Genomic DNA, 17,786 nt, shown 5'->3' on the forward strand with positions numbered 1-17,786 from the left:
GTGATATCTTTCCTTATCTTTTTGTCTTTCATCTTGAGTGGGGTGCTCAGAGAGGCTACGTAGTAGGGTTCTACATAGGTTGGGAAGTTATTGTGTGCTCAAGAACTTAAAGCATTTGTAGAGTTCATTTGCTCTTAGTGTTTGTTTTTAAACATTAATTTGATTAGTTGAAACTCAAACTAAAGTTGTTTGGGTAATTGAATATGTAGATCTTAAAGATGGAACCAATATAAAACATTTGTGCCTTGATCTTTCTATCAATATATCTCTCTTTGTTGAAAGTCTTGGACCTTTTAATTGTGTTGTTAAATTTGATTCATCGTAATTCCTCTTTAATATAAGTGCTAAGGGTCAATTATGGTTTAATATCAACAACTCAATCTTCCTTGTAAGCAGCATGTAAAGTATAGATAGAGGCTACCAAGCCACAAAGAACTGTTCCTTTAATGGTACTTCAACTTTCTTTATTTTTCTTATGAACAATATGCAAGACTTATAAGATTTTGTATTCACTTTTAGAATATTTAGAGGGCAAACAATGTCAAAATCAAGCACCATATAATGGAGGTCGTCATGCGAAAATTTAGGCCTACCCTGATCATCTTAATGGAAACTTAAATTATATATGAGAGAATAAAGACTTTTAGGAGCAAATAGGATACAACTAAATGGCTATCGAAGAAGCCCAAGGACATGTAAGAGGTCTATGGGTCTTAGATTCACAAGGAAGAAATGCAAACCTATATTTGATCCCATTTGAGGTTGTTAAAGGATCGAAAAAGTAAACCTGCAAAGTTGTATTTGTCAATCCTATTCCTATAACTTGCTCTTCATATTGGCATTATCTCACTGGTCTTGGTACCACTATCAATGGCCATAGATCCTTATTGATGGATTCTAATTAAACTATTCTTTTAGGGGATCAAATAGGTGGATTATTCTCCTTTTTACATAGTGGTGTGTTCTACATTTTTCCTTAGCTCTTTATTGTTTGATTTTCACCAAAACTTATCATACAATAGTTGCCTATGTATTCTTTGCCTTTTCTACAATGGAAAAATAATATCGTTGTTACAATGCTCCCCTTGAATGTTAGCCATGTCTTTGTTACTTTTTCAATTTTGCTACTTCCCCATAACGCACGCATAATTTATTTTGGCTCAAAACTCTTTTGCTCCCCTTTAATATAAGTATTACCTGCATTCACAATAAACGAGACTTTTCTTCCCATTTTAAAAATATAAAAAAAACGTTATAAAAGTAATATTCTTAATAAAATTACAGGTCATGTTTAGTAAATGTAATGATAGACAAAACAACACAAATACATATACAAATTAAATAGTAATAGATAATAAAAAAATTATTTTATTAGTTTATATATCATAATTATAATATAGTTGAAAAATATCATTATTGAAAAATTTATTCATCCTGATCTTCTAATATTAATTTTTCTACTAAAAAGACAAAAAACAAAAACATATTACTTAGAGAAAAATGCATTTCCCTTTCTTGAAGATGTGTAAATTATATCCCCCTCCTTTTATTTTATTTTATTTAAATATTAAAATCAATTTTTTTTGAAGAAAAATTAAAAATTTCTTAGAGATCAATATATATTATACTTTAATCCATTTTAATGCAAACAAATATGTTAGTAATTAATGACAAGCAACGATGTAAAAAAGCCTTATAACATCAATATCTTCCTTTCTTTTTTCGACGTTTAAGGTTACGAATAACTAATTTTTAATATTATATTATCATTTTTCAATCAGTAAACAAAAGGTCTTTTTCAAATAATTTATTTTAACTTATGACACAAGTATTTGTGTAATTTCACAAGAGAAGGAAAATATTTTATGATAAGTCAATAAGTTGTTTTCAGCTTATTTCAATAAGCTATTTACTATAACTTACAAAAACAACTTACAATACATATAAACCAATTTAACCTATTTAATTAAGTATGTATGTGTTAGCATATGCTTGTGGGTTAGCAAAAATTTGATTTTAATACGAGTGCGCTAATAAATTATAACTATATTATTATGTGAGTACTACATGTTTATATTTATTCAATAAGCATTTTATTATTTTTTTTCATCCCAAAAAAAAAATATTTTGATATATAATTATATTAAGTTATTAAGGATTTTAAAACTTAACTTAAAATCTCCATTTTATTTTTATAAATCCCAAAGCTAATATATTAAGAATTTTAAAAAATAATTATTAATAATGTTGAACGCTATATAAAAAGAGAAAATCTAACCTTAAAAGGTTTATTTACATTCAAATAAATTCAATTATAACACATTAATTTTTTAAGAGAAAAAAATATAATTTCAGAATCATAAATAATACTATAATTTAAGTATTTTTAAAGAAAAGAAAGAAAATTTTACTAATTACTTAATGTATATAGCCACTTTTGAGTGAACTTAAGGCATCTATAATAAAAAAAAAAAAATCAAAGATCATTTAAAAGGTTCACAACTCCAATAAAATAGTAGTAAATATTTTTACACAAACTTAAAAATTGTTAGAGGATAAAAAAATGAAACATAAGATTTTTTAAAATTAAAATAGATGGTAAAAAATATATAAAAAAAACATGAGTCTCACATTAGATTTATAAAAAAAAAAAAAAAATCCTTTTCCCGTGAATCAAACACAGTTTAAGAGACAGTATCATTACCCACATAATCCTCACCAACCAAATTAAGTGCTAAAAAAGTGTAAAGTAAACAGAGTTGAATCTGTGGTGAATGAAAGTTTGAGTCCATTTGTGGCGTTATTACACTCTGTGGTCTATTCGAGGCTGGATTAATTCCAACATCAACATCTAACCAAACTCATCAAAAGATCCACGTCTCTCCCTTTAATCTTTATACACGGATTCTTCTGCCCCAGAGCTCCACAAATTACAACTACCAAAAAAACCCAATTTCTATACCCAAACAATCTACATTTGCCTGTCTGTTTCCCATTCTAATTCCATCAATCATGCCAAATATTCGCAATTATTAGTAGTATTTTTGAAAATACCTAGGCAACGTGTCGAGTCTTCCAACCAGGCCTTCAGATTAATTTTTTAACCGAGGAAATATTTAAATGTGACGATTTAAGAATTTCAATCATGTTCGTAAAAACAAAAAGAATTTCAATCTTGTAAACATAAATACATAACATAAACACAAAGTAGTAAATAATAGTAGGATAAATGAATTAATGAAGTGCTTAGTTAATAAAATTTTATAACGTCGCTGTATAAGTTTAATCATAAAACTTATTAAAATAAATTAAAAAATTATTGTTATATATCACCAATAAATTTACCAAAATAAATTAAAAATGATTTATAACTATTTGATGCAAAAATAGTGTTATAAAGCTAAAAAGCTTCCCCCCGGAAGCAAGCCCCCAAAAAAAATATAGAAACAATTTAATTTTTATGTAGCGTTATAGTATAAAAGTTTTTATCTTATCAATCGATAAAAAAAAAAATCAAGTATCACTCTCCAAGTAGTTATTGGAAAAATTAACAAACCTAATTTTAATACAAAATTTACTTGGAAGACACTACTTTCTAATTACTCCTACATTCATGTAAAAAATTGACGTTTTAAAAATTTCATTGTCTGTTGGAAATAATAATCCATGTACCCAAAAATTACAAAATAGAAATAACAATTCTGATCAGGGGGGAAATTATTCTCATACGATGCACAAGAAGTAAGTTGTGGATCCCATGTAGGCATCCTATCCAAAATTTCATCATTTAATTAGAGGGAATTAAATTCATGTAAACATTTCACGTTTCAAAATTTGCTAGGCGTACTTCATGTGATGCATTAATTTCTGCCGACAATAATTTGCGAGTTTGAATTTTGAAATGTGAGAAGTTTGGGTTTGTGGTAATTTCAACATAAAGAAGTTCCGTTGTTGATTTTTTTTTTTTTTTTGAAGTAAGATCCGTTATTGATAGATCTATGAAAATGTCAAAATCTTACCCTGTAGCGTGTTTGCTTGACAGTACACGCTAAGTGAGATTGATAATACAAGGATTGATTTTGTTTTATTCATCATTTGTGCCATTTTTTTAATCGTTTGCTCTTTAATGATCTACTTTCCATTGTTAACCAAATTTCTAGAATTGGGTGCATCTCTTTGAACACAACAACTAGCAACTGCCCTTTTTAACCAGTAACAAAACTTTTAATTATTTTTATTGTGACACTTTTTAAAGTAAATTTTGTGATTAAAAATAATTTAAACACATTTTAATTATATTTAAAATTTTAAAATTAATCCTATTAAATTAAATTAATCTGATTTCAAATTACTAAGCCACCTTTTAACCTACTAACCTTCGTCCTTTTTTGCCATTATACAGGCTTCTGTCATAATATGATGGAGTATTGACTTTACATGACTCTATACAGTTGTCCCTCTAACTTGTCCTAGTAAGACTAAATCTATTTCGTAGTTCTTCCATAGTCAACTTATATCAGACTTGTTAATGTCAATTTTGTAAGGTCACCTTAGTTTCAATTTCGTCACGCGTTTCGCATGACGGTAACAAACTGCTACGTTGGCCACATGCATCATGGGTCTAATGGCTTTTTTTGTCAAAACTTCCACTGTATAAAAACATCTCACTCACAATGTATGAATGTATTATTTATTTTACTTGTCAAAATTACCACTGTATAAGAGTGTCTCACCTATTATATATGAATTTAATACTTATATATTTTATGAACTCCTCATATTCTTACTAACTTGAACGGTACAGTGTGTGTGTTTTGAGAATCAGTTGAATCTTATGACAACGGACTTTCAAATGAAAATTACAACATAGTTATTTTGCACAATTTTTTCATTTGACGTAATTTCAACGTTAATCTAAACACACCCTATTTCTTAACACCATACTCTTCATTCTAGTCCGAGTTTTCCACTTACCAAAAATCACCTTCTGCCGTATTCGTATCCACCTTCAGGTTCAGCACCAAATAAATAGATACTAATCAAATAAGTACATGTTTGCTTTAGCATCACTCAGGTTCATCTCGATCCACATTCCTGCAGAAGCTATTATAGCTTGTGTGTAATTTAGGTTGTTTGACGTGATTTTGATGGTAGATATGATTTACCCAAACAAGCTATAAGTGTAATAACTAAGGAAGAAACAAATTTACCATGCACTTTTAATCAACTTATGTTAATTGGACCAAAGGTACATCAAGCCAACATCATCAAGTATGACATGATCGACCAGCCCATTTTACACGATAATAATCTATTTTAATGTGGCAACCTGGCTAACTTGCCCTGTTGAAAGGGAAGAAGAGTGAAAGAAGAGACAAATAGCTGAAATGTCATCCACGGCAATGCCCCGTCTCTTGCGTTTCCATGCATGCACCGCACACTCCACCAAACGTTTAGCTGCCTTAGCTTTATCTGCTGCTGAAGATACAATATCCACTGCTTCTTTATTAGAGATTACATCCCAAACCTGCATCACAAATTAACCCAATAGAATGCGTTAATGTTGCTAACTATTAATTTCAATCAGAATATGTAATTGTAAGCACACAAAAAAAAGTTGCAATTCAAGTTTTAAGGACAAGGCTCCATACCCCATCAGTGGCTAGCACAACAAACTGGTCTCTACTAGTTATATTTCTGTGTGTTACCTCAGGCACAGAAATAAGACCATGCCCTTTGATGCAGTAGTCACCAAAGGCCCTAGACATGGCTAGTCCCGGAGACTCTTCATCCGGTAACCACACCCTATGCACCCCTGGCTCGTCCTCTAAGCAGAACACACGCCCCTGGCACTGAATTATTCTCTCTGCCTCCTCTGCAATTGAATATGTTACACAACACCACAATGAGAAGCTAAAACAATAATTAGAGATGGACAAAAGAATCATGGAAGCACAGTGAGCAAAACTAACGTGGTAAATTTGGCTTGAAATCGATTGTTAGTTGAACTGGTACCAGACTTCCATCATCTGATGTTGTAGCCAATACAGCACGAGAGTCGCCAACATTTGCTATGACAATGAGTTCACCCTGGCCATCATAGAATATACTAAAGAATTATTTTCAAAGCAACTCCACTAACATTGCTTGGTCTATTATGAATATGAAACTAACTAAGAAAATTGCAACTTGCAAGTAATCATTGAATACTATAAAAATTGGATTGCTTTTAGGATAAAACTTTGATACAATTCCTTAGGTATTTTTATATTGTTTGTCGATCAAAATTGAGGTTTCACCTTGTTAATCTAAGTTGATATTTAATGTAAACCTATATTATGCGAGAAACTCTTTTCTTTTCTTCTCTTTCTTTAATCAAAAAACAACTTTGAAAGCATTTAAAGAATTGTATCTAAGTTCTGTCCTTGATTTTTATATTTTGTTCTTACCTGTCTAACAATTGATAGGGCAGTTGTTCCGCTGTAAAACGAGTCTATCTTGCGATATTGCTCTAGTTCTTGATCAATGGCAGCACAAGTCTTCAAGTAAGAATGCTTCCATATGTTGAATCTGTAATGTTTACTTTTCTCTTCCTCTACATCAATAGCCGGATGATCAATTGAAGTTTGGGCTAATGTCTCCTGCCAGTTGCATAGCAAAGATGGTGGCATTGACTCTCTTATTCTTTTGGCCACAAAGTGACCCCATGGTCCATGCCCATCAAATATCCCACAAAATATCATGTCCTCTTGGCATCCAAATTCCTATATACAAGACCAACACACATCCACTTTCACAATAAACAAAGGGACCACAATGATGTTAACAGTTAAACCACTCACTAACATGTGAGTAGGCTTGAATTGAGTTCCATTGAAGTAGGTTATTATTCTTATGACAATTAAAAAAAATTCTTCCCATAACAATATGAAAATGAAAATAAAGATATTTCTGTAGTAATATCTGCATACCTCCCACACCATGCAGCAATCTTGGTTCACTCCTTTCTGGCCTCTTTTGGAGAAAACGGAGGCAAAGTTGTTTGAACCATCGACATGAACAATGCCAGAGCTACACAACATCATGTCATTCTTCTTAGCTTCCTTTGCCATTGCTTCAGCAGCTTCCCTCCCCCCACATTTCCCATTCCTTCTTCCTTTCTTCATTGAAAAAGACCGTGCCAACCCATTGAACATTGAGGAAAAATGCCCCATAATGTGTTTACCTACACGACACTTTTTTCTGGTTTGTTTCCCCGTTAAAGTGTATTATGTAGTGTGGAACCTGCGCATTGAAATTAGATAACGATTACTAACGTATATACACACACATACACGTATGTACGGCACAAAAAGAACGAGGAGCAGGTGAGAATTTCTACAACAGCCCATAGGAAGGAACCGTTTCAATTTTTTTATTTGTATCTTTGCCTTTTCCTACATACTTCCTTATGAAATAAAAATTGAAACTTGAAACAAGTTGGGGATGCCGTGACTGAACATAAGGACAATTTCTGACCGAGAAAGCTTAGAATCTCAGAACTTAATAATTATGACAAATTTAAAACTTAAAACTACAGATTATGCAGAACTAAGAATATTCATTCTCACGTTGAATTCGAGGGATGCTCCTGGGATTAATCGCTGAGCCCAGAGGGATTAAAAATAAAAATATATACGAACACATCAAAGTAAATATGAATAGAGAAAGAGAAAGGAAATAATGTAAGGTTCCTTAATATATAGGTCGCATGACATTCCCACACATTTGTTTATTTAATGATATAGAAAAGCATAGATCACAATCGAATTGTGTATTGGAAACTGAATTGGGACATAAAAGTGAAAATAAAAATTGTTTTTCTTTCTGGGTTGCTTTCTCGTTGGATTCAGTGTCATGTAAAAGAAACATACTGCTCTGTTGAACATCCGAAGCAAATTTAAAGAGAGATTCTGCACATTAATTAAAGAATAATAAGAACTTCAACACCTGAGAAAAACAAATTTAAAAGACGCATGATATGTCACAGGTCACAACCCATATACACCGGAACATGTTTAAACACCATTTTAAAAGAGGACCAGAATCTGCTTTAACTCTGCAAAATAATTATGAAAGAAGGCAAAACATGTTGAGGACTTTGTCCCACACCTGACATCTCCACAGTCCACCCAAATTCATCAAAGTCAGGACAGAAACAAAACATCTAAGGAAAAAAAGAGAGTAGTTTGTTATTGTTAAGCTTCTGGTTCAATTTGAAAACTCCCCATTTGGTTGTTTTTTTAGTTTTGAAAGAAGAAGAAAGTGAGAAACAGAGAAGAATGAAAGACCTTGGAGTTTGTTGTTGGGAACTAGAGACTAGAGAGGGTGAATCTGAGGGAGTGACCAGAGAAGGAGGTTTGGTGACCGGAACAGGTGGGAAATCCGACAAGGCAAGTTGAGACTTCGAGAAAACAAAGGTGTAGAGAGAAGATCATCATAATAATCCATAATGGACCTTTCTTTTGTTTGGTTCTAGTCTCTTCTTCACTTCCTTTTTATCTATGAGTGACTATGGCCTAAGGAGACGAAAACAAAGACATTTTTACAAACAAACAATTCCAGCTAACTCTGCACATAATTTTGTATTTATGCCTTTGATTTTCTTTCTACGTTAAAATTAAGATATAAAACAATAATGATCAAGTGACAGTTTTTTTTTTTTAGCTTAACCATTAATCTTCAATTTGAATCTAGATATATTTGTCTTAAATATTCGAAAAAATATATATTTTTCATAATGATTGACCTGGCTCAAACAGGACCACTTTACATGATAGAATTGCTTAATAGTATATAACAAAGAAAGAAATTAAAAAAAGACAGCAAAAATTGTGTGATAAGATAATTAACGTCATAAAGAAGAAGAAAAAATTGCGTCTCTAATAATATAACTCTTGTTAACGTGTTTAATTCAGAGAATAAATCTTCCACAGTGATCCATCACCTCTCTCAGCCTCAACCGTCACAGTTATGCAGCCCCTTTTTCTTCCTTTTACCGAAAATGGAACTCTATTAAGCTATGTTCTACACTTCTACTCTGCCCTGATAGTTATTATAAAGGGTGAGGGTAGAAGGTTACCAATTTTATTTTTTTACCCTAAATATACATATGACGATTGAATTGCTATTTTTATTATAGTGTTAAAACAATGTTTTTTTGTTCCCCCAAAAATATCATAATGTTAATTTTTTTAATAAAAGAATATAAATATACATAAAAATCTATAATGTTGTACCAACAAAGTCCTCAATTAGTACACCTGTGATTGTTTTTCTGGACCAGGTACATGTATGTAGGAAATTATTGAGTGAGTTGCCATGTGTTTTTCCCCACATGTAGGAAGATAGGCATAATGCAAATTATTTTGAAACAAAATATGGTTCATATGTATGGACACCCAAACAGTGGGAATCTTTTTGATTATTTAGAAGAAACTCGACCATTTTTATAACGTTTATATCATTGAAATATTCTTATACCATTCAACTGATTCGGGCATTATTATTTTTAATGAATCAAAATCTTACAATATAAGATTCACAGGTAAATGAAGGAATGAAGGATCGATTCGTCGAAATTCTGGACATAGTTGCAGCTAAATTGTTTTCTTATATAAAAAAAAATAGCTCCCGACCATGAATATATATTTATTCAATCATATTCTACAGCTACGAACTTTAAAATTTTAATTAAAAATAAAGCTGTTTAGTAGATAATACAAAAAGAAGTTGAACTAAGAATAAAATCCTTTTTTATTTGAATGCTATTATTGAGATCAAATTCTGTTAAGTTCCCTCATCCTCCAGGTTTGCGTGCGTAAAAATATGAATTAAAATTAAAGAGTTTTGTCGTGGATGGACTCAGCATCCATGGTTTGCAACGCGCGTAATTAAAAACGATATATAATTTTTAGGTAAACCATTGAAAAGTAGTATATTATAAAGGAACAAGAGTATGTCAGCGATGGCTTAATGTTTGTTAAAATTTTCCTATACGCACACGTCTCGCTAGGGTTGAATGGCTCCTTATATGGACCAATACCGCCCAAAATCTTAATTTACCATTATCATCTGATTAATTTATATTAATCAACATATAAAAATATATAAAAAGTAGTTGGTATCCGAAGCGGAAAAAATTTAATGGTGACTACTGGGAAGGCCAATCATAGGAAACCATTTCATTAGTAGAAAATGAAATAAATGATTTTAAATCACTACTAAAACAATTATTCTATTGAGTTTGAGTCATGTTGATGATTGCAAAGGCAATAAAAAATAATCGCGCAATTAGATTAGTAAGCTATCTAAATTTGGTCAAGAAAAGAACAGTAGGAAGAGTAATATAGAGTTTTGGACAGTATACTGCATAATCTTCATCCCTATATATGGTTCCAATCCTAATTAGAGTTACTGCCGGACTAAATATTAAACCTTGTTTATAATTTCGGATTTGGGATCTTCCTTGACAGCAACATGGATATTCGTTGAAAATGAACAAAGCAACACCTTCTCTATTTCTAGGTTTTCCCCTTCCAACAAATTCCTCTATTATATGTCCTGTAGATTGCACAAAGAGGAAGAATATCTCTTTTTTAAATATCATATCTATATGAAAATATTTCCCACTACACTGATGATTAATTTTTATAATTTAAATTTGAATTCTCATTCTCAATTAAATATTAAAGATATTTTATTTTATTAATTTTCTTTTTTATGTCATTTATCCTCGTTATTTGTACTTATTTTATATTTTTGAAAAATAAAGTTTCACTTATTTTTTTTTATTTTTATACATTGAAAAATTCAATTGGTAAGGATATACTAAGATTAAACCAACACGTAATATATTTTTTAGTATAAACTAAAGGTACTGTTTATGAAAAATAATCATGTTTAAATAGAGTAAAATCAAAACTCAAACAATGTAAAATCTGAATTTAGATCAATGGTATATGTATAAGGTATTTACAAAGTTTTATGAATTAAATAAGTTGTTGGAGGACTTTAAAGTTAATAGCTTTGAATCAATAAAGCTTTATTTTGACAGACACAATTTTCATTACTCACAACCTAATTGTACATGATATAACTAAACATGCAGTGCTGCAGAAGTTAATAACACTTTATTGAGGAGAAAATAAAAAAAAAATGATCAAATTTGCATCCCTTACATTCCAAGTAGGGATCAAATTGCAGATATTCTTACACTTTGATAGTATAATTGACAAGAAGTCTATGGAAGACATCTTTAAGCTAGCTTCAGGAAGAGTGTTAGAATAATAAATTCTTTTTATTTAATTTCAAGACCCATGAAAATTTTAATTAAAATTTATATTAGACTAAATATTTTGTAAATTAGAGAATGACTATTTTTTTTTAGAGGTATTTTAGGTTTCTATTTATCTCTTAATTATTTCTCTCTCACTAATTCTGATCATTGGGATAAAATAATATCTCACAACTTCGTACCCAAAATCAAGAATAATTTTTTGATAGAGCGAGCACTTAGAATCAAACCTCTTTTGTTCATGTTAATACCAATGCATTGATTATCCATTAATACACCATGATAGCACTAAACATTTGACAGTTTTGAACATACTAGTATAATCCATGACACAGGTTATATTGGCGTACACGTTTTAACTTTAAACTGGTTAAACCCTTGTTAATTCAATAGTAATTCTTTAATTCATCAGGGAGTAATACTTACCGTCATCTGTCAACGATAATCAATGCAGTGCACGTCGTAACGCATTAATTATTTGAACAATAACGATAGAGAATTTAACTAGAATATTTTTAATTTATTATTTGAATCTTCTTTTATTTATATATATATATATATATATATATATATATATTTTGATTTTAAATGTTGACTAATAATTTGACTTGTATTTTTTATTTCACTATTTTGAATTTTTCTATATATATCCTATGGTTTTAATTGTTGACTAATTATTGATTGTTAAATTTTTTATGTTAATTAAATTAAAAAGTTGACTAATAATTTCTTAAAAAATAAAAATTTTAAAAAAATATTTATGAAAGACTAGAACTATAATTTTTGAGATAAGAAACATACTTTTTCACCATTACACCTAAGTGTTCATTTAAATATTTAATATAAAATATAGTATTAATATAAGTTTTAAGCGAAAGTAGTTTAAAGTTTAAATTTTATTTTTTTTTAAATTTATTATATTTTTATAATCTTATATATTATCTTTTAAAATATAATATATAACATTAAATTATATTTCCACATAAACTAGAATATGTATGCTTATATAAAATTTATTTTTATTTTATATATTATATTTTTATAATCTTATGTATTCTTATCACACTATTTAAAACTTATTTTATAAAATAAATATGTAATATAAATTTTATCTTTAATATATTTTTTTAACATAAATTATAATTTCATAAAATGATAATATTTTATTATCTTTTTAATATTTATATATGTGATTTAATGACAGTATTTCTTTTACCTATATTAAAATATTATTTTTATTTATTATAATAGTATTTTTATTTATATTTAAATTTATTTAATTAGATACGAAATTTTTTTTAAGAATTAAATTATACAATAAAAATACATAATTAAATAAAATGATAATATTTTTTATTTTTTAAAATATTTATGTATATAATTTATTAGAGTTATTTTTTATCTATATTATAATAAATAACATGAATATTTTAATATAGACAAAAAAAATATTATCATTAAATTACAAGTATTGTTTTAAAAGATAAATATAATATATAAAATAAAAATAAAACTTATATATATATATATATATTCTAATTTATGTGATATAGAATTTAATCTTATATATTATATTTTACAAGATAATATATAAGATTATAAAAATATAATAAATTTAAAAAGAATAAAATTTAAATTTTGAATTATTTTTATATAAAATTTATATTAATATTATATTTTATATCAAATATTTAAATGACTACTTAAATATAATGATAAAAAAGTCTATTTTAAAATATAGGAGGACTCAGATAGTAAATTAAAAAATAGATAAGTTAATTTAGTGTAATAACTAAAATAGGAGAACTGATTTTGTAACCAAGTCTTTTTAATTTAACTTTTTTCCGGTTTTGTTATTCTTTATCTTCAAGGTAGTATAGTCAAGGAAATAAAAAATAGTTAATGTGATAAGTACATTTACACCGTCATTTTTAATAAAAGATTATATATTTGAATTTCTTTAAGTTAGGAAAACCAATTTTGTTTAAGCCTACTATTTCTTTTCTTTGCGTAAACATAAACGCATTCTATATAAGTCGTAGTGCAATTAATTATCAATATGCGCCCATGGATTAGGATCAGAACTGAAAAAAAAACGAACTTATTGTAGTATGAACTTTTTCAAAAGGCAGAGTAAGACAATAAAAGTTAGTACCCTTTCCTTAAATATGTTAAAAGCTACGCTTTGCTTCAATTGGAAATCCAATTCCAATTAAGTCCCTCGAGTAAAAAAAACCAGCCAGGAGCTCTGCATCTATCTGCTTCTACGTTTCTGATTTCACACTCAGAATCAGAAACGTGTTTGATACTTTGATTCCCTATCCCGGTTGAATTCACTTTTACTTTTTTGCTGGACAGCACAGAGCATAACTTTTTTATTTTTCCTAACCTAGTTACTAGACATGGCTATTGTGATTCCTCGTGCAGTACAAATTAATGTCAAGGATCCTATGGTTGTTCTTGTTCACCTTCATTCCATTAGGGTACGTGTGTTTTATTAGGTAACAAAAAGACAAACCAAAAGTTCCATACACACAAACATATTAAATTAAAACAAGAACAACAAAACAACACACATTGGCAGGTTTGAGGCTCTGAAGCACAGGACAAGTCATTTAATTAGCATTCGTTTGGGCATTTGGCATGTGAGAGTTTTCCAGTTGTGTCTTGCAATTTGCAGTTAAAAATAGAAATGACCCCACTCAACTATAAGTAAAAAATTGCACCGAATGCTTGTGCTAATTTCTTAGTTATTCTTGACATTGCCCCTCCAAAAAGGTAATGGGACCCCATGCAAAGCAAAATGTGGAAAGCTCGGTGAGTTTTCTAGATCTTGATTCTCATGGTCCCCTCTCATCTACATTCCAGTGAACCAAATGAACTTCTTAAAGGGTAATGATGGTGTTGAAAGTAATATTGCATGTGCATGTAAATTTATAGTTTTGCAACTAAGTTCATTGTTCAACATTATTTATTTGTTATTGAATTAAATCAAGAGCAAAGTTTTCTTATATTACCAAAATTTTCCTAATTCGTAAGTGTAAGATTAATTTTTGCTACTGAGATTGTCCCTCCCTACAAATACTTTTTGGCAAATTTAATCCTCTGATATTTCAAAACCAAACCTTGTTTTGCTTTTTTTTTTTTTTCTCTTATCGGCAATCTTGTTTTGCTTACCGCTGAAATTACCTCATGTGAGTTTTATAGCAATTATTTTTTCTTTCTATTATAATATTAAGCAGGCAATTGCATGATTATTCTTATATAGTGTAATCATATACTTAAATTATCTCTGCCTTTGTCGCTTTTACCACTTTTTATTGCGGGTCAGATGGTCTGAGTTTTCTAACTAAACAGTTTTTTTTTTAATTTTTTTTTTACAAAAATAAACGCAAGAATATATATGATCTGAAAAAAACATTTCAGACAATATCTCTTTGTGGGTAGTAAGTTCACTTATTTCAGTTATTTGCGTCAGTATATCAAGGAAGATATGGTGGACCCAAGTCCCCGAGATAATCGATATAGTCATATGGGTCAAGCATCCCTGTCGGTACAATTTCTGTGTCTAATCAGTTTTGCTTAGGTGTTGAAATCAAATGAGAGAAATGGCCCAAAAAAATAATAAAAAGAAATAAGAGCATGTAGTAATGCAACACTGTTAAAATATACTTGACTGTTTTTAACTACTATAATATATAGAAAATTCAAAATAATCATTGAATAAACTGAAATAGTGAAACCCACTCATTCATTAATCACTAATGAGATTGCCATTCAGTATTTTCTTTTCTATGAATACACATAATTTCTTTTACTCGACAAAATAGATAACAAACTCACCAGTTCAGAATCAATTACGATGAAGTGTCTGTCAGCAACTCAGCATGTTTGGATTAGATTTTTTTTATAATTAATGCCAAAATAATGTTAAAAGCCAAAACAATAAATAGTTGTTTTTAATTTTTCAAATTTTTTACCATAATTATTTTGAATCTTAGAATCAATTATGATAGGTAACCAAACATGCTATGCTTTTTTTTGGTACCGATGGAGTGTCTGTTTTACGCTCATATAAGCTTAATTTAAATATTTGTAACATTTTGATAAATTGATTATAAATTATTTAATACTTCTAAATTTAATCAAGACATCGATCAGTTCCAGTCAATCCTTAACATCAATTTTGTGGTGAGAGGATAATGTCATGGGTCATAAATCGTGATGAGATGAGCTATCCAATTCTAATCACATTGAGATTTCAGTGTGATTGATCCGCATAGAAAAAGAAAGGGACCGAAAGGAGGGAACTCCAAATCTCCTTTTTAATTAATGCCTTCAATTAAAAAATATTAACTCTATAAAATTTAATTTAAAAACACTTACAATGTTATAAAAAAAATATTGTAACTCAACTACAGATTGTAAGTAATATTATAATTAATTTTTTGACTTTATATAACTATTTTAAAAATTATATCTAATGTAAATTTTAATTGATTAATCATGCAAAAAAAATTCATTAATATTACAGAGAATAATTTGAATTAAATCCCATAATTTTTAAATTAAAGGTTACATTTTTATGTTATTTATTAATTAAAATACAAGGCAGAAATAAGGATTTTTTCATAAAAATTAAACATAATATAAAAAAATTTATAATAATTATACATCTGATGAACTAGATCTCATGGTAAAAAATATGAATTCAAATCCCATACTTGAAGGATCCGCTAAGACAGAGAGACACGTGAAATTGTGAGAATCAGGAATCACGTGTGGGGCGGCGCACCACATAACCAGTGATCACTCACTGTGCTTCTTTTTCTCAATGGGTAGGTAGGTGCGTGCGCACCTGTGCTTCTTTTAGTCTCTTATGATCGTTTAAAGTCTTGATTCATTCCTTTTTTCTTTTGCTAAATTTTGATCCTTCAATTTATTTTATTTTTAGCTTCACTCTATTAGTTCTGTTGAGACTTAACAAATGTCTCCTATGTAAACAAGCTAGCTTTAGAAGTCACGTTTTTCCTCTAAAAACCAACTTCTCCTATTATTTTCTTCTCACAATCCACATAGATGACACCTTCAAAGTAAACGAAAAAAAAAAAATCATCTACCAGCTAGACAATACTCCATTATCCAAAATCTATCATGTACTATCCAGATTCTTCAACAACTTGTGCTCCCTTGTTTTAAACCACGTCAAACCTTAGTTCGTTTCACTGAACGCGTCCCACTCGTTGAAGTTCATCTAAACCCATCGAAGTTTTTTTTTTTATATATAAAAAAATGGGGAAAGAAAAACAACTCATAATAAAACCAACAAAACTTCAATTTTTTTAGTGTTTTTCAAAGACCCCACCAAGTTGCCAAAAACAACTCTTCAAACTCCATATTTTAGTGTTTTTCAAAGACCCCAAGTTGCCAAAACATAGCAAAAAAAGGAAAAGAGAGATTTTTTAAAACCCTTTAGTTCATTTGAAGATTTTTTTTTATTAATTCGAAGTTCTATCAAAACATAAGTAAAGTCTAATCAAAGAAAAAAAATCTTTCAAAAATTAGAATTTTTTTTATGAGTAATAGAGAATTTTGAGTATACCCATTCTACAATTAGATATTTTTCTTTCGCCCGCTCTCTCTCTCTCTCTAGCCCCAACGTGGAACTCCAATAGAGATGTTTGTTCCTACTAGCTAGAGGGTTCAAAAGTGTAAAGAAAAAAAAAAGTATTTGGTGACTAGTGATGTTTCTAGAGAGAAAAATACAAGAGGAGAGATGAAGGAGAAACGTTTTATTTTTTTGTTTCTTTAAATAAGAAGAAAAAAAAGGTTATTTTTGTTGTCTGTATTTTCTTTTATTCATATTTTTGTTGTCTGTATGTAATATGTGTCACGTTCATGTGTTAACACTAATATGAAACTAAAAAAACTAGATGGACGAAATTGTCATAATAGACATTAAATCAAAACTTTAAACATGAGATTACAAGTATAGTTTTACTAATATAAATGTAATACAAGAATATTCATTCTCGCGTGACCATGGACTTTGCGGTGGCCACACGTTTATCCACCATCATATTGCAATTATGTAACATTATTACTAGTGTCAACGATAAAACCAATGCTAATGTTTTAATTTCCTTTATTGGCCTCTGTTTCCATAACAAACAAACAATATCCTATTTATCATCAATTATTCGGCTCTGTGGATGCGGATGCATAGACCCCCCTTTTGCCCAATGTCAAAGACACAGTTCTCTCTTCATTTGCTCTAATTTTCCCCAATGCATTAAATCCAATAAGAACCGTGAACATCATTCTCGGAACATTTACTAACACCATAGTGGGATGACAGGCTCCACATAGTTTGACTAAGAAATTGACGTTAGTTTTACGCTTAAACAAGTGGAGTATTAATATATAGACAGATTGACGTGCTTTGTTAGCA

General features: G+C 29.3%; 1 protein-coding gene across 3 annotated transcripts; it reads right to left on the minus strand.

Annotated features, from left to right (window-relative positions):
• Positions 1 to 5,205: 5,205 nt before the first annotated feature.
• LOC100801309 (probable protein phosphatase 2C 34) lies at positions 5,206 to 8,796 on the minus strand. Of its 3 annotated transcripts, XM_014773988.3 has the most exons (7): positions 8,331 to 8,616; positions 7,914 to 7,952; positions 6,972 to 7,284; positions 6,450 to 6,764; positions 5,973 to 6,090; positions 5,652 to 5,875; positions 5,206 to 5,527 (listed from the first exon to the last, which is right to left on the minus strand). In XM_014773988.3, the coding sequence occupies exons 3-7, from the start codon at positions 7,212 to 7,214 to the stop codon at positions 5,312 to 5,314; spliced, it is 1,116 nt and encodes a 371-aa protein (XP_014629474.1). In that variant the 5' UTR covers positions 7,215 to 7,284; positions 7,914 to 7,952; positions 8,331 to 8,616; the 3' UTR covers positions 5,206 to 5,311. The 3 variants fall into 3 exon arrangements, with proteins under 3 accessions (XP_014629474.1, XP_003521676.1, XP_014629475.1); XM_003521628.5 differs by lacking the exon at positions 7,914 to 7,952 and having other exon boundaries at positions 8,331 to 8,796; XM_014773989.3 differs by lacking the exon at positions 7,914 to 7,952 and having other exon boundaries at positions 8,152 to 8,616.
• Positions 8,797 to 17,786: the final 8,990 nt, after the last annotated feature.

Source organism: Glycine max, chromosome 3 (assembly GCF_000004515.6).
Source record: "Glycine max cultivar Williams 82 chromosome 3, Glycine_max_v4.0, whole genome shotgun sequence".
NCBI lineage: Eukaryota > Viridiplantae > Streptophyta > Magnoliopsida > Fabales > Fabaceae > Glycine > Glycine max.